This window comes from Poeciliopsis prolifica, unplaced genomic scaffold (genome assembly GCF_027474105.1).
Source record: "Poeciliopsis prolifica strain line A6 unplaced genomic scaffold, Auburn_PproV2 SCAFFOLD001, whole genome shotgun sequence".
Taxonomy (NCBI): Eukaryota; Metazoa; Chordata; class Actinopteri; order Cyprinodontiformes; family Poeciliidae; genus Poeciliopsis; species Poeciliopsis prolifica.
Window position 1 is genome coordinate 7,688,625 of NW_026562376.1, and position 20,351 is coordinate 7,708,975.

The 20,351-nt window shown below is 37.2% G+C and overlaps 1 protein-coding gene across 3 annotated transcripts; it reads left to right on the forward strand.

The window, feature by feature from the left end:
* Positions 1 to 1,321: 1,321 nt before the first annotated feature.
* stra6 (signaling receptor and transporter of retinol STRA6) lies at positions 1,322 to 20,248 on the forward strand. Of its 3 annotated transcripts, none has more exons than XM_055030831.1 (18): positions 1,322 to 1,480; positions 5,810 to 6,223; positions 7,153 to 7,219; positions 7,860 to 7,942; positions 9,689 to 9,822; positions 10,208 to 10,374; positions 11,117 to 11,242; positions 12,624 to 12,694; positions 12,768 to 12,847; positions 12,936 to 13,000; positions 13,311 to 13,473; positions 13,573 to 13,648; positions 14,029 to 14,162; positions 14,275 to 14,392; positions 14,701 to 14,802; positions 14,893 to 15,056; positions 16,086 to 16,223; positions 18,393 to 20,248. In XM_055030831.1, exons 2-18 carry the CDS (start codon positions 6,153 to 6,155, stop codon positions 18,638 to 18,640), a joined length of 2,007 nt encoding a protein of 668 aa, XP_054886806.1. In that variant the 5' UTR covers positions 1,322 to 1,480; positions 5,810 to 6,152; the 3' UTR covers positions 18,641 to 20,248. The 3 variants fall into 3 exon arrangements, with proteins under 3 accessions (XP_054886806.1, XP_054886822.1, XP_054886813.1); XM_055030847.1 differs by having other exon boundaries at positions 12,939 to 13,000; XM_055030838.1 differs by lacking the exon at positions 1,322 to 1,480 and adding an exon at positions 1,694 to 1,910.
* The last annotated feature ends 103 nt before the right edge of the window (positions 20,249 to 20,351 follow it).

The window sequence follows — 20,351 nt, forward strand, 5'->3', positions numbered from 1 at the left end:
CAGCTGTCGACAGAGATAAGCAGGTCTTTTGTGTCGGCTCAAATGTACGCTTTTCCACCTCAAACAAACACAAAATCCAATTATGCTCTAATTGACTGTAACAGGGCTCATTGATTATGACAGAGGCGGTGGAGCAGACTGAGCAGTAAAAAATATCCACAGTAATTATTAGCCCTGTGCACCTTGGAGGCCTATAGGAGCCATGATTTAATATAAAGACAATATTTCTTCTCACAACTGGTCGATCTGAACTGGCTTTGCTGACAAATATACTGTATGTTGCTATAAGTGGAGCACAAAGTAAAGAACAAAAAATTTATTGGATATAAATTCAAATAGGTTGCACTGCAGATATGAGCATGAAGTTCATTCTACACTATATCAAATTGCTCAAATGTTTTCTGAGAAGAAAACCTAGAGTAAGATAATAATTGGTAATTTGATTAAATGACTTGCAAAAACAGTGACTGAATCAATGTATATTTTTAAGGAAGTAGTTGGAATAACATAAATAAAATGAATGGAAAACAGAAAATTGCTTTAAGAAAAGTAACTTTTGTCCTTACTTGGCAAACAACATCTATGGATTCTTGAGGGTATAAAAGCTGAAGAAAGCTGAAAAAGTCACTTAGGAGTCTAGAAACCATAAAAAAGCTTAAACCATATGAGCCAAGACAACAGGCAGAGCCGTTGCACTAGCAAATCATGTAACCAATTACACTAATGGAAGCACAATGTGACATTTAATTGCTATGCAAGTGACAAAAGTGACTCAAAAAGCCTCAAAAGAGAAATACATAAAAAAAATTACTAATGGAAGTTCTGAAGACAATTATTGTAATTGCAAAACAATTGTTTGTTTTAATATCACCATTAACTGCATTTTGTATCATGCCTTGAGGGCCAGAAGACTCTTAGTAAACTTTGGAAAACCTGCACAGAAGAAACACTTGGAATTTAAAAATTGTTTAAAATTCTATGTCTGTCAAATGTCATTCACTGACCACATGGATTACAAATGCCAACTGATCAGATTAAGATTATGTTTCTGGTGATGTAATTAATGCAAACAGAAAGGTGATTCTTCCATGATATTTTTTGAGAACTTTACTCCCCAGCTGTCTTCTTGTGCATTTAGTAGCAAACAAGATTTGCCACTGGAAATCACCTTCAAGACACTAAAACACACAGATTTCACTACGAACAGCATCAGTGGAAACTACTTGAACTTGACCTCATTAGTCACAACTTAATGTTTCACAACATTGTTTTTTTTTTTTTTTTTCTGTTTGCATAGAGCAGACATTTTATGATGCTTTCACCATCACAAGATAGAGACAGAGCAAAGTCCCACCTTTGTGTAGCATGGGGTGTTCAGGGGGAAAAAAAAGTTACCCTTGAGATCGCTGGTTATGTAATAACTGGATTGCTGTAAGGTGCCTCTTCAAACTAAGAGTGAACTGGACAAGACGGACCAAAGGTAAGATCCTGATTTAGGACTGAAATTTTGCAAAAAACCTCTGAGCTAATCTTTTATTTTAGACAATTCATAGCGTGAAAGCCTTTATGAAAAAAATAAAATAAAAACGTGTGCATAATTAATGAAAATAATCGCAAAATCAATTGCTATTAAAGTAGATATTAAGTCTTTGAGCCTACTCAGCGCAGCACACCCACCTGTGAATCTTTCCGGAGGCTGGAAGGTTTCCGCCGCCGCACACAAAGCTTCATAGGATCTGTTCCGGTGTTTATTCGGTGTTGACACTTAATGCGAGTCAGTTATTTAAGCACAATGCTGCAGTTCCAGGATGGCCTCCTGCGCGCAGAGCAGAGGCGCAGGTGACTCGGTTACCTGGCGGCGCTGAAAGTGTCTTTGTTCGGAAAATCAGGCTCCACTTCAAAGGCTTGAGGTTTGTCGTGAGGTTTGTTTGAAGCCGAACCCGACCGGGTCAGTCACGGAAAAAAAAAAAAAAAAAAAAAAAGTGACGCTTTCACAAATGTGGGAAATATGGCGGGTCTGCACCTGATTTTTTGTTTAAAACTGAGAAACTCAAAACTGGAATCACGTCGGCTGGTTATATGTTTAAAACGTCCACGGATTCAGCTGGTAGTGTTTTCTAATCAGATATCAGTGTGAAACCCATAGATAATGGTTTGTTTGATTTTTATTACAGGACAAAAATTGTACACTTAAATATGAATTTTTTTTTTTTTGGCCGTTTTGTGATGGATAAACAGAAATCTTGATTTTGTTTTCTTTTTATATTTACAAGTAAAATGAACAGCAAAGAGAAACAAAAGAATATGACAGTTGTATCATTTTCTCAACTCAATGACGTCAAAATAGCCACCTGAGTGAGTCTGTTTGTTTGGTTTCTGCTGGTCTGTCTACATTTGTTTTCCTTGCCATTTGGATGCCATAAGAACAAATGCTTTGTTCCCCCGCCCCCTAACCAACACTAACAGAAGAAAATTAAGGCTAACTGAGTTAACAGACTTCAAGTGGAATTGAAGAGGAAAAAACGTACAACATTCTTGTTTGATGCAAACCTCTAAAAGGCAAAGCCAAGCAGCTGACTCATGCAGTTATGGAAAGTTTTATTTTCTGATGAAGATTAATCAGGAAGATTATTGAGGAGGAGCTCATTAAAAACAGAAAATCCTTCAACTCTACAGTAGATAATATTTCTAGATTAAAATGATTTTTAAAGATGGTCAGATGTAACCTCCTCCCTTTTAGTCACTGTATGGAAAAGGGGATGCATAGCTGCTGTGAGTAACCCTGTCCATTATCTTCTTTCCTAATTTCACTTGATTCTAATCTCCCTTCAGTTCACCATCTGGGGTTTCTCCCATTGAAGTTGATTCCTCCAGTGGAATTTATACTGATTCAATTAGCACAATGAAGGAGAAGTTGTGAACAATGGTGTTGATTTTCTGTGCTGCTTTAGGATTGTCTGACTGGAGTTTTAGCAATGGTAGCAGATGAACTGAAACAAACTGTTCAGTCTGTGTTGGCCTGAATTAACGTTAACAGCCATTCGGGCACTTCTCTTTTTGCAGAAAAGGTTTATTGTTCAACGCGCCGACGGTTTTCCGTAAACTGTGTAGCATTGGACTGGAATATTACATACATGTTCACACACTAATTTTAGAGCGAAGTCAACTGAGACATATCTATTTTCTTTTGTCGGTTTTTAGCTTTTAACAGAAATCTGATTAAAGTTCAGTTCTTTTTTAACCCTCTCCAGGCAGGTGTTGCAGATTTGCAACAACTCAGCCAGTCTTTGCAAGTAATTTAAGCCTGAGAGTGTTAAGACAATGTTGTATTTCAATTTAATATTTTTCTTTTTAAATATTTTTTTTTATCCGATCATAAGTGTGCAAACAAAACATAAGAGCATTTGTTTAAACATGACGGAACTCCATGACATTTGCAAACCTGCGGACAATTTTTCCTTGATTGCTTTGTTAATGCACAGCCTGTCTGTGGTGATGGTTTGCATGTTTACATTGTTAAAAATGGATTATCCAGTCAGTACATCAATTATGCTCTGTTTTGTCAAGACTGATGCCCGTTCTTAACATAGCTTGCTTCTTACCAAAAAAAAAAAAACCCCAAAAACCTTTTGAGTTAACTTCCTAAACCTGATAGAAGAAAGTTAAGTGTCTTATTCAATCAAACCACCTCTCTGTGATGTAACTGTTCAAAGCATTCTTTGTTCAGTGACCCCTTTATTTGGTGGGCTGCTTTTGCTTTGGGAACACATTTGATTTGGTGACTTAGTGAGCTGTGTTCTCATCAGAAGGGACATTTAAATAATGAACAACAATTTCAGACTCTGAGACAAAAGGAGAACATTGCTGTCAATGACATTTACAGTGTGTTATCAAATACAGACCTTATAAATATAATTATTCACATTTATTGAAAAACAACATTTTTAAGATTTTTTTTGTAAATACAAAATGCTAAATTCGCAAAGAATGGTTGCTTAGATTAGTGACTCAGGAATACAAATAAAGGTTGGCAAAGAATTATTTCATTGATGTACTTTGCAGTACATTTATCGCTACTCTTTTTAGATTGCAGTACAAGAAGTTGTAAATTAATCTCTGCTGGAACTCTGTGCTGTAGTAATATGTTTTGACTAAACACACTTGGAGGCTATCAGTTTTAGTAAAATACAAAGCTGGTTAGATTTACATATTGCTGAAATATTATGTTTTGTAAGACTGTGGAAATCCAAATTGCATGCATTGGTGACATTTAGATGTGATCATTCACTTACTTATTTGTTGTTGCTTGTCTGATAAAAGTGTTGTCTCTGAGGCACTGTAATAATCTCAAGGTTCATTTTACTACTTTGAAACTTTTAACCGCAGATCCCACAAATTTGTTTTGATAAGTAGATATGCAAAGTAAATGTTTGCTCTTTAGCAGTATACATTAAAAAAATTATGCTTAAAAAAAAGCTAAATTTCTCAATGTGGGAAAAAGTACAAATTCTGTATGAGATATAACTTTTCTCAGTTTCAGACCTGGATGTTTTAAAAGTGATAATAAAGGGACACAACTGTTCTGTCTCCAGCAGGGGAGTTTTGAAAAAGATGTTGAAGAGGCTGAACCAGTAAATTCTGCACAGCTGAAATGATAACATGACATTATCTTAATTCTTTGTGATCATCAGGATGAAGATCAGTAGGTTTTATCAATGTCCGGACAGTAAAATAGGTGCTGAGAACACAGTCACACCCTCACTTTGATAGCTCTCATTCTGATAAGTTAATGATTAATTATTTATATGTTAGTTGTAAAAATGGAAAAATATGTGACTGTTTAATTTGTACAAAAACATGGAGCAGATGGGTCTTCATTCCTGCGTTCTGTCTCTATGACAATAAGATATGCAAGTAGAAATGTTGGCATTGTGGCAGTATAAGATCACTTTAAGAATCCTGCTTGAGGCTTCAAAAAAACTTGGGAGTAGGGTATAGGTCTTCCTTCCAGCAGGACAGTGACCCTAAAAATACACACGTGTGTTAGGTGTCCAGATCTAAATTTCAGTTCGAAATCTGTGGAAAGACTTGAAAACATATAGTTAAAGATGCTCGTCATCTAATCAGAAGTTCAGGGATCCTTCACTCTGTAATTAAACACAGGTTTGTATCGGTGAATCACATAATATAAAAAAAAAAAAAATACCCAGAGGTTTTTGTTGTAATGTTATAAAATCAGAACATGTTTAGGGTTGTACAAACTTTATCATCGCACTCTGTATTCTGTTCCCTGTATCTGTTTTTTATCTGTAAATGACAAAGTACTGAAGTGAATGAGCCCTTCCTTGATTCTTATCCATCTCAGAGATGGAGATATAACCTTTTGGGAAAATGTTCTCTGTCCTGCTAGACCAAACACATTCTGCTGCATAATTCTACATGGGTTTTTTTTTGACTTGCCTTGATTAGCTTTTGGTAACCTTTCACACATGATTTGCCATGGTACAGAACAACCTTGTACCATGACAAAAAGGAACAACAGTAGAATTTTCCTTTTATCAGTGTGGAACTTCAATGGCTCTGATAAGACAGACTCATTGCTTCCAGCTACCCACACAGTCAAAGCTGGAGTTTTATTACCATGCACACCCAACCTCTTAAGCCGCAAGCAACAGGTCCGACAGCAGAGTTTAAAAAGTAGATGTAATCCCAGTAAGACACGGGTGGCCTTCCAGATTGGCTCCCCAGATCTCCACATATCTCCCTCCTCTCTTACACTCTTGCCCCCTCTCTCACTCTTTTTCTCCAGGCTTGTTGGTAGTAACCCTAAGCTGAAACAGGGCCTTAAAGCAGGGTGGAGGTAGCAGGCAGGAGCTGGAACTTGTCACATTATACTCAGGACCAGAGCGGGACAAGGGCACCTGAATGCAGACTGTGAGAGAGGGTAGAAGACTCTGAGTGAGACTAGACCAAACACAGGGAACAAGGACGCCGGGGCAGCAGCCGCAAGCACAGCAGAGGCCAACGTAGGACTTGCGTTGATTCCTCCACCTCCCCAGAGGCAGCGGGATCACAGCTTTCCGTCACCAGACACTGTGGACAGTTTTCCAACTTCTTTGTAACAGGATCTGTTTAAATAAAGAGACAGCACAATGGATGAGGATGCGCTCGTGGACTATGAGTATCCCGATCTGGATCCACTGCCATCCAAAATTGAAACAGAGTAAGTATAGCACTTTCTAACTGCAATTCATGTAAGATCTGTATTTTGTCCATAATTTTGAACATTATGCTGTTTCTCAAAACAAATTCAACTTAATATATCCTGTTTCATGTTGAGTAGTAATTCCCCAATCTTTTGTTTGGAGTTGGTGCTGAGATACACCTCTCACTGAGATATAAGGTGACTCATATCAGACTTCTACTGTATCACAGAAGGTGACCCAGATTGGAGAGTTTTTTTTTTTGTTGTTGTTTTGTTTTTTTGTCATTCTTAAACCGTATCATTTTTAACCTTTTAGGTTTGCAAATGTTGTTGGGTGAATCTTTTTAACAAAAAGGCTTAAAAACTTTAACACATTTTACCCATAACAGGCATCAATTCAACATTCAGTATTGATTTGAAGTTTAAATAATTTTAATAAAGACAAACCTCTTCAAGAAAAAAAAAAAGATATGAGACTTGGTCAAAGGTTCAACTTCAAGCAGGAGAACAGTAAACAAACATCCAGACAGACAATGGATTGGTGTAACTTATTAATGTATCACAATGGCTGAGTCATAGTGAAATTTTCAATTGAAAATTCAGTAAAATGTGGAACAATCCATGAGTGATTCTGCATACAATAATAAGCAGCAGCCCGTAAAAGTTATTAAATGCCAGAAAATGTTATGTTGATGTTTTTTTTAACATCCCATGTGAACCTAGTATATTTACCTTCCATGTTGCACAGGAACATGATCATAGCCTGTGTCACACTCATACCAATCGGTTTAAATCCAGATCTCTGCTCTTAGACTTTGACTACCAGCAACAAATGATCCTGACACTGACGTGAAATGCTTAGTGAGGTACAACGAAGGTCAGATCAGAAACTCGAGGAGTTGCCTTCTGTCTTTGGTAACATGTGAATCATTTGTCTTTTTCTTTAGAACTATCCCTCCATGTGACCCCACTGCAGATGACATGCTCTATCACATATGCATCACTGTGATATCTGTAAGTCTGACATCCATTCACTTTTCTCTTACACAGCATTACACTGACATCCTCAATGAGGTTATGCAATGTCAGTCATTTTTCACTTCCTAGATTATGAAAGTTACTCCATAATTCATTTGTAAAAAAAACCCAACAAAACAACTCAGTCTAGCATGACCCCTTTTTAATGTAATGAAGAAATTACATTAAAAAGCAAACTTTCGACATTTGTATTTCTTGTGGTATACTGAAGAAACCTTTCTGTCATGTTTTGACTCATGAAAATTGTACATCTTCATCTGAGATGTTCATTCATGACCACTAATGGTGCTAAACAAATGTGCAATAATTAAGAATTGTACAGTATCCACTATCTTATCCACCTTATAATGATACTCAGTGTTTCTTCTCTTTAGAGACAATTGGTATAGACTGCCTCAATTAATAGCAAAACATTGTTCCCACCTCAGTATTTCCTAAATGTGTCACAGGTCACAAAGGTCATTGAACCCCCTCAGTAAATGGTCATCCTGACTAATGACACGTTGGTCAGACCGCATATATAGGGAACACTAATGAGACTGAGGTTAAGCCTTTTGTTACATGTCACTGCATGGTGCTCTGCAGCTGAAGCTAACCAACATGTCTGTTCTTTCAGCTGGTCATCATGCTAATTCTAGCCATCCTGGCTGGGCGTACAAAGGTCGGTAAGAGACAAAAAGGACTTCCAGGTTTACTCAGGTATCATTTATGTTTTTCTTTACTCACATGAATGGATTATTGTGATTTTCAAGTTGTTTGGTAACATTCTGTTCCACTGGCCTCAAATCCTTCGGTGTAACCTAAGCTTTAACATGTAAACAAGTTCATTTATATAGGGAAAATCCTTCTTACAGACCATTTGCTATCAAGGGTGAAATTTAGCCTTTAAGATCTCTGAAGTGTTTATTGGTTCAGCTGTAATGTCATAAATCAGGAGTAAAAGTGTATGTTTATTTTGCTTTCAGTTGTGCTTTCACTTTTCTCGAAAACATTTTGGGAAATACATTTTAATATGGTTGCCAACTAACCAGGAAACTTGAAAAGGTTGGCAAGTTTGTTTACCTCTAAAGCACTGATCATATAGTTTAATATTCCATCAGTGAACAATTGATGGATCAATTGGAACAGCATTAGTTTTATTAGTACTAAGAAGCTTAGTTAGAATCGGCTTCATTTGCTAAGTGTGAGCACACAAGCAAGAAATTTGACTTTGGTTCCATTTTGCTTTTAATGAAGACAATTAAAAATAAATATATGAGGGAAAACATTTATTGCCCCTAAAGTTGAAATTGCATGAGGACAAAGTTCTTTAGTTGTAAGTAATAGAAACAGTTACATTTGTTGACTCCTCCGAGATGTTCAAGTTGGGATTTTAACTTTAGCATGCGTAATATTTGTGTTTACAGAAGAACTCTTAACATTTAACAGAGCACAGCATTAAAGTTCAATATTTAATATGAGTGCCATGCAAACAAAACTGTTAGTCCATTTTTCAAATTGTGTTTCTACACAAATGGCACAAACCATTCAGCGATTCCTTGTGAAAATCTTCCTTTATAGAGTTTGAACACATAGGTCTATACTTCGTGCCTATAGTTGTGAACATATTACTTTAATGTTTGACCACATCAGGATTTTAGAAATACATTTTTTGTTTGTATTACAAACACTGGCTAGCATTTCAACAATTAGAAAATCCAATATTCGAGCTAACATCTGAACACAAGTACCATGTGAACTTTGAGCTGGTTGAATAAGTTCTAATGAGCTCAGATGAATCCCAAATAAAAATCTGGAAAATCAGCTGAACATGCACCACCATGGGCCCTGCTTCTTATCCATAATTGTCCAGCGTCAAACTTTTACAGGCAGTTAACACATAATAATCCCATCTGAAAGAAATTTTTAACCCATTTTTCCATCCATGAGGGCCCCATATGTAAATCGTAACTTTGTGGTCCATCTTGCAATTACGCCACATTCCATTTTCACTCAGAGCGAATTTTCCAAGTTACCAGTTGGAGAGTAAAAAACAACAACATAAAGAACAAAGTTGGAATTCACACTGGGAAATCTGAGGACTCGTTGAACAGACATAAGGTTCATAAGACATAAGCATACAATATGACTGCCGTGCTTATAAAAAAGTAATACAAATTTCAGCTATAATCTAACTATGACCAGTTCTGAGGGTTTGCTTCTACTCTAACCAGTGGCACACATACCACTCTATGACTCTGTTTGTGAATATGTGTCTTTGGTCTCAAATTGTTTGAGACCAAACTGCTGCTATCCTATTCTACTACAATAATGCATCCCCACTTATTTTCCCACCTATTTTGAATTAGAGAAAATGAACAATAAAGATTGTAGCTTTTAAAATGTATTAACTAACCAGTCTCTATTTTGGTCTGGTACTAAATACCTGCTGATTTGCTCTCTCAGTCCAGTCAACTTCCTGGATCATACGCAGCACAAGGGTCTGGCAGTGGCAGTGTTTGGAGTGCTGTTGTGCAAACTCTGGGGGCTCCTCATATCCCCCAATCCCTTACCTTTCACCAAAGATTCCACACACAAACGTGAGCTCAACCTCATCTTGTCTGCAATGGCTTAATGTATTATTTCCATATTTTGTGATATTAATTGTTCTCAGGAAAACATTGGAAGGATAACCACTCTTAAAACTCTACATTTGTTAAATACATTATAAAACTGGATTATTGTGTCTTGTTGCACTCCTGCTCTCTTTTGACTCTGACATTTTGAAAATTGTTTTTGTCTGAAACTAGAGAAGAAACATCAATAGTTTCAAAGAGTCATGGTGTTGTATCTTTATGCCAAACCAAAAAACTGTAAAAGCTTCACAAATCAGAAAAACGCCCACAAATGCTAAATAATTGACAGCTGTTAATCCAAAATGTTGTCACACCTTCAGATGTTCACACACTGGTGTTGTATTTGCAGAGAACTGGGTGATTCTGGGAGTCTTCTACTACCCCGCTCTATACTACCCTCTCCTGGCATGTGGCACTTTACATAATAAAGTTGGATACGTACTCGGTAGCCTCTTATCATGGACACACTTTGGTGTTCTGGTGTGGCAAAAAGTCGACTGCCCCAAGACACCCCTGGTGAGTAATTTATAACTTCTGTTTTCTTTGAAAATAACTCAGAAATAGTCTTCATTCATTAAAATCTTGATTTATGTGAGAGAAGGAAAAAGAAGCTGTTCGTGCATTATTTCTGACAGTCAGTCTGTGTGGCGTCTCCATCAGTGTAAAATGGATTATTTCAAAAACAAAGCAGCTCTGTCCTGCAGTGGAAGCCCACTGAGTACCGAACAGAATTGGTCTGCAGTGTGACACAATTAGAAAAGATGAAGACTGAGCTACCCTGGAAGATTAACAGACCTTTACTCTGAGGCTTTGAATGTTGCACAAAGACAGATTTTGTGCAAAGATTTTAGGACTTTTTGTGCACTAAATAATGTTCTGTCCAAACGATTAGCTGCACTATCTTCTGGTCTAAACTAAGATGTTTTGTTGGTATTAATCACTTTAGAGTGTGTCAGTTAAAGAAAAAAACATGTTGAATTGATTATTTTGTGATAGTCTGCTTCTGTGAAGCCTTGTGAGGTGTTGAGCATCTTTACTGACCAAAAAAGCAGGACACAGTTTTAATTATTTTTCATTTAATTTAATCCAAAATGAAACAAAAATGACAATTGAATAGTTAAAATTGGCTAAATCCCATCTCAACTCAAGACATGTCTATCTTCTTTTGTTCCATGCAAAATGTTTTCCAAATGCGTTATTATAAAGATCCACAACCACATGTGATCTAAAATGTTTTGTTTTTTTCATTCCTCTGCAGATACACAAGCACTACTCCTTGTTTTCCAGCCTGCCTCAGATAGCTTGCTTAGCATTCCTCAGTTTCCAGTATCCTCTGCTTCTATTCAAGGGCTTCAAGGGTTCAGAAAGGACCAATGCCACAGAGGTGAGCTTTCACCAGGGAGCATCTTAGGCCTGGTTCAGGATGGTTGCAATGATTCAACTTATTCTTTTCAAATAATTTTCACAAAATGCACATTTACTCTAAGTCTGTGCACGTGAGTAGGGTTTAAGTACTGCCTGTTAAACAAAAAGCTTACTGTGCTCATTCAGTCAAGGCTTAATAAAAATATCGGCCCCTCACAGTACACCAGTCGCATAATCATTTTAAGCAGGTTTGACGTAATTGGTTTACAATATGCTCTTGATCAGATTATGAAAAGGTTTCCAGGTTTTTTTGTTGAAGGGGAAACACAAAGCTTTTTTTCTTCCATGCTAATCTTGGGAGAAAGATTAGCATCACCAAACACAGTTTGGTGAGGCGATTGCCTGGATTTTGAATCACCTCCATCCCACCTCTGCTGAATTTTTGCACAGAAATGAATCTCATTAACCTTATCAGGAAGAGATTTATTTTTTCATAATGTTTGCAAATGGCAAAATCTGAATTGCTAAATGCTTCAGGACTTTATAGATGTGAACAAAGTATTAAAGCACAAAATAAATGTGACATTCATTGCCAGGGTTGTAAACTTCTAACTGGCAGTGAAGACAGTTCTGTTTGTGAGTTTCTTTCTAATCTTTTCTCTTAAAATGTGAAATGCAAGTCGATGAGGTTGATGTCCTATGATTGACTGAAATATTAGAAAATCAACTACTTCTTTTATCATTAAAATACCCTTTAACATTGCTTTCATTTTGCTTTTAAGCTGTTTATTTTATTGTTATTATTATGTCTGAATTGTTTAAAAATTGTCCGAACAGGATTTGGCTTGAGCTTAGCTGACACCATATATCCATGTAGATTTCACTTCCCTTATTTCACTAAAAACTAAGTTTTGAATATGTTTTCCAAACAAAGTCTTGTTTTGCTGTTCTTGAATTGATGAAGCATACAGTTTGTATTTCATTTCATTAAGTGTCTTGGTTTTGGTGCACTTGGCTAACGGCACACTTATCTCCATGAGGCATCCATCACTTAGATGTTGTGATATGTCCATGAGATCCACTTGAACATATCACATATCATATTTTCCATGGATCTCATGGAAAATATGATAGCTCAGCTCAGTGGATATGGAGGCTTTCTCTGTTTCTAACTTAACTATTACGGGGGTCTTTTTGGTCACCCCCTGCCCCCGCCCAGTTGTGCAGGGTAACAACTGGATGAGCTTAAATTTTAAATGCCACATTTAGAATAAAGCATTTTTATGTTTTATTAACATCCATAAAATAAAGTCAGGGTTGAATATTCACAAACATTACGCAGCTTGTGACTTCATTCCTTTTTCCGATATAAAGCATGTTGCCATTTTCTGTTCCTTCAGGATCTTAGTAGCAGCTATTATAGAGACTATGTGAAGGCAATTCTTTATGAGAAGACGTCCAGCAAAGTCAGGTAAGAATAATATATTGTCCATTGTAGTATTTAGTGCAGTTCAAGTGCATAACTATTTGCTTTTCACCTTTAGCACATCAAGCACAGACAAACCAAAACTCCCACAGAGAGTGACTGATGCTGTGAGATCTTATATTTACACTCCAGAGGAAGGTAAGAATGTGTTCATGTAAACTAATTTTATAGAAATATTCAAATATTTTTCACTTTTTTTTCTGAACATTAATATTTTCTTTTCAAGCAGCTTTCCGTTTCCCATTGAAGTTGGCAATATCTTGTGTTGTCTCTTTCATAACTCTGTATCAGGTAATTACCTTTCTTCTATACATATATTTAGCAGTTGTATATCCCCTATCAATGTGTTCCATTTAACACAAAATAAACCAACACTGTTGACTGTATCAGTATCACTCACCAAGACATTTACATACACTATATATGAAGAAATATCCCTCGGACATTAAATCAACTTTTCCTGTTTCAGGCAAATTTTCCTTTTGCTGAATGCCAGAATTAATATAGATTTCTATTTTCGCATCACGTTTTTAAACCTTTTAGTTTGCTTGCAGAGAAATTACCAAATTAATTCTGTTTTTCATTTTTTTCTCTCCATCAGATGGGACTTGTATTGATCTCTGCTGTGGTGCCAACAATGCAGAAAGCCCGGTTTGGCGTCGATGAAGATATTGCAAATGTTTTAGCTGGCTTCCAGATTATCCTGTCTCCAGACAAAAAGGAAGTCGTCAGAATCGTTGTTTACTACATGTGGTGTGTGGAAGGTGAGTGAATTATCAACCTCAGCAGATATCTTTATTTTTTAATTTTTTGAACTCGATGTGACAGCGTTTTGAACTTACCACATGCTGATGTACCTGCAGTGTGCTACATCTCTGCGATGACTCTGTCTGGTCTGGTCAACTTGGTGCTGCTCATGCGGTCGATGGTTTTGCATCGGTAAGTCAGAAAATATAACTGAATAATTGTGTCCTTTTCGATATTTTTGGTCTCCAGTCAGTGTCCAAAAATTGCTTTTGCATTCCATTGTGCTTCATCATAATAATTTGAAGGTTATTACAACAAAATAGAGAGGTAATTATCCACAAAGAAGAGCAGTCAGTTTTCTGTTTGCTGCTATTTAAGTTGAAAACAGCAGTTTAGATGGAAAATTTAAATAATGTGTAATTACCAAAATTGACTTAATATTAAATGAAATGGCTTCATAGGTAAAGCATAGTCTTGCATTTTCAGTAATATTCTACCTTTGCAATATGAGTTTTATATTAAGCTTTGTGTTTCACACAGTGCTGCATTGTCTTGAATCTGTTTTCTTCCAGGTCCAATCTAAAGGGGCTGTACAGAGGAGATATTTATAATGTCTACAACTGCCAGCGAAGCATCAGGGCATCCAGGCCAGCTCTGGTCTGCTGGATGGGCTACACCAGCTTCACAGCAGCTCACATCTGTATTGGTACTAAAATTACCTATCCAATCAGAATTAAGCTTGTAGAAATGTATCTATAATTCATTGTCGTAAAACGGAGGGAAAAGTGAGTCTGAAATATTTTATGTTTCTTATGCAGGCATGATCATCCAGACGTTGGTGTTCTTCCTCTGCCTTATGGTCGCTGTCTTCCTCATAATCATACCCATTTTGCACAGGCAGAATCTGATTCTCTTTCAGATTGCATTGAGCATGTGGTGAGCAACATTGCATTGCTTGCAATTTATACTCACTGTTGTTCTTTTACATGTTTTTGACATTTCTGTCATATGAGACACTCATTTTATATTACATTTTTTTGCAATGCATATATATCTGTTGAAGCAATCTCTCTCTTTCTTTGTTTTTATCTTGACACCCAGAAACCATTTTCATTTTACAATATCGTCCATGTGCAATTCATAGGAATAATTTGGCTTGGCCACGTTTCCTGTCTCCTACAAATAGGTTTTTTGTGTCCTGTCTGAAAACAGAAAATGTCTGACTGTCAAATTTGGCATTTCAGGCCTTTCTGGTTGATGATTCTCCTAGCTGTGGTGCTTCAACACATCACTGCCAGGTTTTGCTTCATCAAAAAAACAGCAGGAACTCGAGACCTAACCAACAGGTAATTCTCTTTATTCATCATTTATCTGTCTCCCTGTTTCATAGCTGCATGGCTTTTTGTACATTTGACGTGCTCTGACCTATCTTACAGGGGTAATCTGTTCCTGCTGACATATCTGCTGTTTCCCGTCAATGTTTTGATTGGAGTGTTGCTTGCTATCTGGCGCATGATCATCACAGCCCTGTTCAATATAGTGCACATGGGACGCATGGATATCAGTCTTCTTAACCGCAACGTGGAAGCATTTGACCCAGGTGGGCCAGATATATTCTGCATGGTGTTCAGAGGCATTGACCGTGCTGTGACTGTCAGTTTATAAAGATGTATGTAACATTCTATGCATAGCTTTCCACCATGGCTCTCTTGGTTCTTTGCAGAATACGGCTGCTTGATTGATGTTGAATTCCTTCGCCACATAAAATCTCTAATTATCCCCCAATGCATGAGCAAAGCAGAGTTTCCTTTGTGTGCCTTAACTCTTTTGCGCAATAAGGGATGTGTTTACACTGCAGAGTTAAATATTCAGTTTGAGGTCTGTTCTTGACTCATGCATGTGCATGATGATAAATTATTCCTTTGGTCCTGCAGGTTGCTTTTTTTTTTGTTCAAATCATTTCAGGCACTTTGCGTTTCACAAAATGTGTCGGTCTTTGAGTATTGGATGCATTTTGTAATGGCTGTTATTTCCATAAAAGTACATGAATACGAGTGGATTTTAGAATAAATGCATGCATAATTGTTATTTTTATTTATACCCATTACATCTGGGTAGAGAGACAGCATGTGCTGGAGTGCATTAAAGCTAAATGTGCAAGCAAGCAATAAGAATGCACAAATAGCTTTCAGAATTTAAATGATTGTGTTTACATATCAGAGAGTAGCTGCAGCATGCTTGTACACTTTGTAAATGCATTGTTATTTTTCTCACTTAGGTTTCAAACGTGGCCTTTTAACCAACAAGAAAGAGCTTCTGTTATCCCACTTAGAGGCTAGAAATTAGCATCCTGTCCATTTTCCTGTCCTCTCAGCTCTGCAGCTTGCATCATATCTGTATTCTGTGCAGTGTGCAGACTAATTGGACACCAATCTCTGAAATGGGCTCAGATTTAAGACATCTGTTGTCAGGAAAAGCAGGTGCTGGGGAAAAAAAAGAGGGAAGTGTGATTGTGCAGCTATTATGTGTGATTGCCTCAAAGCCAACATGAGGTGTGGCCTTGGCTTTTTATTGCTTTTGCCCTGTCAGAGTAATACCCCCCCCCTCTCTCTCCTATGTCTGTCTGCAGCCTACCGCTGCTATGCTCATTATCTGAAGATTGAGGTGAGCCAGTCCCACCCTGTGATGAAGGCCTTCTGTGGGATACTGCTGCAGTCCTTGGACCAGGAGAGTAAAGCTGCACAGAAATCGCGGGATGCTGAAGAGGGTCTGTAGTACCAAGTTAAATTCACATCAACAAGAATTCCTTCATAAGGCTTTCTCTGTTGGATTTTGCACAATACACTTGATGTTTTATGGCCTAACTTGAGGCCACAAAAACCTCAAGTTAGGTGCACTTTCAGAATGAACATTTTGGAGACAAAAAAAATCATTTAAAGTTTCAGAAAATAATTCTATCTATCTGCCTCTCTACAAACATGATAGTTTATGATAGCATATTTTCTGTGCTGTCTTTGTACCACTAGGGTTTCTGTAGTGCAGTTGAAACACATCCCACTCTCTCTTTTGACTCAAGAGAAGCTGTACTGTCCTCTTCATGTGCTATCTCTTTGGTATACGCTCACTACTTTTGATTCCACTTTTTAATCTTTGGCCAAACTAGAAAAATGATGCAAAGTGAGCATACAATAAAAACATACTTCGTTAGAACAAATCTACAAAATGTAAAATTGCATCTTTCTGTGTTTCACTGGCAGCAGGCAGTCACTGCATTTTGGCATTTTGGATTATTTCGCTCGGCTTGTTTCGCTAATTCATCACACGTGAACTTGTATACTTTGATCAGACTGCTCCTTAAATTTGTCCTGCAAAAATTTAGGCTAGTTCTGAATTTTTTTCATGTCTGAGCCAATAACAGCAAGGGAAGAGGCATCACAACAGGTTAATCTACTAAACAAACAGAGAATTTGGATAATGTGAAAGATGCATCTTCCTTTAGACAGCCAATAGGTAAGATGGATTCTATTAGACAAGAGAGAGAGCAAACCTTTTAAACTATTATTGCAGATGTAGACAATTAATAGATATTTAGCTCATTTTGACACAGATATAAAAAGTTTTTATAGCACAAAGCTTCAAGCTAATAAAAACTTTAATGTTTTGGAAATTACCAACTTCATCAGTGAAGAATAATTGATTTTGGGTGGATGCATCTACAGGGACATTTCAATGGGTCTTGCAGTTAAGCAGTTCTTTTATGTGAAAAGTCAGATCTGACATATTCTTTATGCTACTTGTTTCCAGTTTATTTTATTTAGTTCATTCAATTAGAGCTTGGGAAGAAACTTGAGGTGCATGAGCCTGACAGCAGAATATGATGCATTTAACTGCACTGTCGCTGATTGTACTGATAAACTGCACTGCTGATTGTAGTGATAACTAATAGAGTTATTGATGAGATGGATACTAAATAACCTTAATGATCCTGAGGAAACAGATGTGTCTTTCATACCATGAAGTTGCCGCTAGCATTTTAATTGGTGGATTTTACACCAGAAAATAACTCGCATGTTAAAGATGAATGCCGGCCTTATATTGGCATTGAAAGCAAGACTGTAAGATATTTAATTTTATTTGAAATGGAGACATGGTAGCACATAATCAGATCTCAAAGCTGCTTTGCACGCACGCTCAAGATGGGAGATTTTCAGTTCTGATTTAATTTGCCTGGAACAAATTGAGTCTCACTGAGGAATAATTTACAGCTCTCCTGCTGGTCCCAATCAAATCCGCCATAAATAAATCATCATCCCTCATTGCTCTGGTGAGCTTCTATCACCTGAAAGACAATATCATCACTGCTAAAATTGTTATTTTTTCTCATTCAGATGAAACCAATTTTATACTTTTAATTACTCACAGCAAGTAGGGCTGTTTGGAGGCTCTGCTGCTGAACTATAATCATAGCTGCAAATGGGTGGTGAGTGACAGTCACCCACGCAGATAGTCAGAGAGAAGCAGAGAAAACTCATCAGGACTCATCAGCTGTTGAGGAATGTAGGTCCAGTTGAGTCTAATTACAGACATGCTGTGGACATGTTGCTTGTTTGCATCCAGGAAACAATGCATCTATGAGGAATAATCTATTGTATTGTAGAGATTACATCTTCAGCAGCTGATTAAACAGATGAGCTACACTAATTGCCTGCTACATATTCATGCTACCCGAGGGATTCAAGCTTTCAGTCAGTAAGCTCCCACAACACTTGGAGGATAAAAAAACAAGATTGCTTTCTATTATTACTCTTTCCATTGTATCTTTCAAGCCTTTGGTGGCCCATACAAGAGGACCTCATTTCATCTTTGAATCTAAAAGATTAGTTTTTGTGTGTATCAGTGTCATGTTGGGACCGTCATATTGTCTGCCTCTCCTCAGGGATCCAACTGGTGCAGAAGGAGAAAAAGCTGCACAAAGTCTCCAGCACCAAGCGGGCTCGGATGCACTGGCAACTCCTGTACACTCTGGTTAACAACCCCTCCCTGGTGGGCACCAGAAAGCACTTCCAGCATCAGACGCCAGATAACTTTCTAAATGGAAGCCTCAACCGGAACAGCAAGCAGGGTAGCAAAAAGGAAGCAATACCCAAAGAGGTGGAGGGAGCAGCAGCAGCAGTCAGCAATTGAACCAATGTTTAACCCTCATAATGTATTGGCTTCAGAAGCTGCAATAATTTATGAGATTTCTCCAAACCTGCAATAGATGCCTGCAACTTGTATTATACAGTGTCTTGTATAAGAATTCCTGTCCCTGGAATAGCGTCAGGTTTACACATTTTAATCACAAACCTCTGAGGATCTTATTGGGGTTTATGTGACAGCACATAACATAAAGTAGTAAATATTTCTGAAATGCAATGAATAAGATGCATGGTCTTTCATAGTTATGATAAATAAAACCTTTAACATTTGACATGCATTTGTTGTCAGCCCATTTAAGACTGGTATCGCGAAATAAAATGCAGTACAATGAGTCGGCTTCAGAGGTCACACAATTATTCCAATTTTATGTAATTAACTTAAATACAATTGTGGAAAAGTTAAAATCAGAGTTGGGTTATAAAGTGATGTATCACGTTTGGAACATCTCGTATCTCACTTTTAAGCCCATCTCCAAATGAAAGACCACTGTACTTCTGGAGAAGCTGTGGAGAGCAAGATTTTGTTTTTCAGGACAACTAAAGTAATGGAGTGCACTTTACAAAATCTGGCCTTTGTAAAACAGTCATGCCCAACAGTCTATGAGGAGGACACAACAAAGAAGGTTCTCTGGACAAACAGGAAAATATTAGAACTCTTCAGCCTGCATGTAAAATAGTGTAAAATGTGTGGTGGTAAACTTAACACTGCACATCATCCTGAACAAAAAGTCCTCACAGTAACACCATGGTGAGGATAGTTTCCTTCAGTAGGAACACTTAAGCAGGCCAGATATGACTAGAAGTTGGAATGAACTAAATACAGGACAGTCCTGGAACATAAGACTTTAGTCTGGGACATGGCTCCACTCCCCCCTTCATCAGAAGAACATCAATAAAATTACAGCAATCGGTGCCAGAGGTATGGTTCGTAAACGTGAGCTAAAGTCCAAGTCCATACAAAAATCCATGAATTATCCATTTCTAAGATTATGCATTGCTTTTTATTGATCTATCACAAAAATCCCCAATGAGGCAAGATGTCCACAGACTATAAATAGTGTTTTGAAATATTTATCAAGTCTGTGAAAGATTTGATCATGTGACTGGAGCATTTTTGCTCAGTCTGATCCAAAAGCTTGCCTGACTGGTTTTTCCTACAAATGCATTAAATGTAATTTGCAATAAATGAATGTGTTCACCTTGGGTTAGACCTTAGCTTCACTAGAGTTTGAAACCTCTAAAATAATCATGTTTTCTTTTGTGAAATGCTGAACTTACAAATGTTTAGTTCCCCACACTGAACACAGGACTACGTCCAATAAACCATCTTTCAACAGAAGGTATGTATATAGAGATAGAGAATATTGACAGAACTATTTATAAAAAAAATGTGTTTTTTCTTTTTTAATTATCATTAATCTGTGGAATAGGAGCTGCCATAGAAATCGTGTCTTGTCCCTTTTAGTCCAAAACCACTTGCTGCTAAAAGCCCTTTCTATTGTTGTCACAGCTCTATTGTGGTTTCCATTGTCTAAACATGCTTCCCTTTTCTGATTAATGTGAAAATAAAACTTAAACAAGTCATTTGAATTTATGTGACACGTCTTTATGTCTTTTCTTATTTCAGTTCCAAAAATGTATAGAATCTGGGGATATAAGAGGATTTGGTCTCAATGTCGCAAACATCAAATACAAAT

What these genes read in the sequence shown, in the direction of transcription:
- stra6 (XM_055030831.1), top strand. Translation starts at nt 6,153, where the DNA reads ATGGATGAGGATGCGCTCGTGGACTATGAGTATCCCGATCTGGATCCA. An exon ending in CTTTCATAACTCTGTATCAG is followed by an intron (nt 13,001 to 13,310) that starts GTAATTACCTTT and finishes TCTCTCCATCAG; the next exon opens with ATGGGACTTGTATTGATCTC. An exon ending in ATCGCGGGATGCTGAAGAGG is followed by an intron (nt 16,224 to 18,392) that starts GTCTGTAGTACC and finishes GCCTCTCCTCAG; the next exon opens with GGATCCAACTGGTGCAGAAG.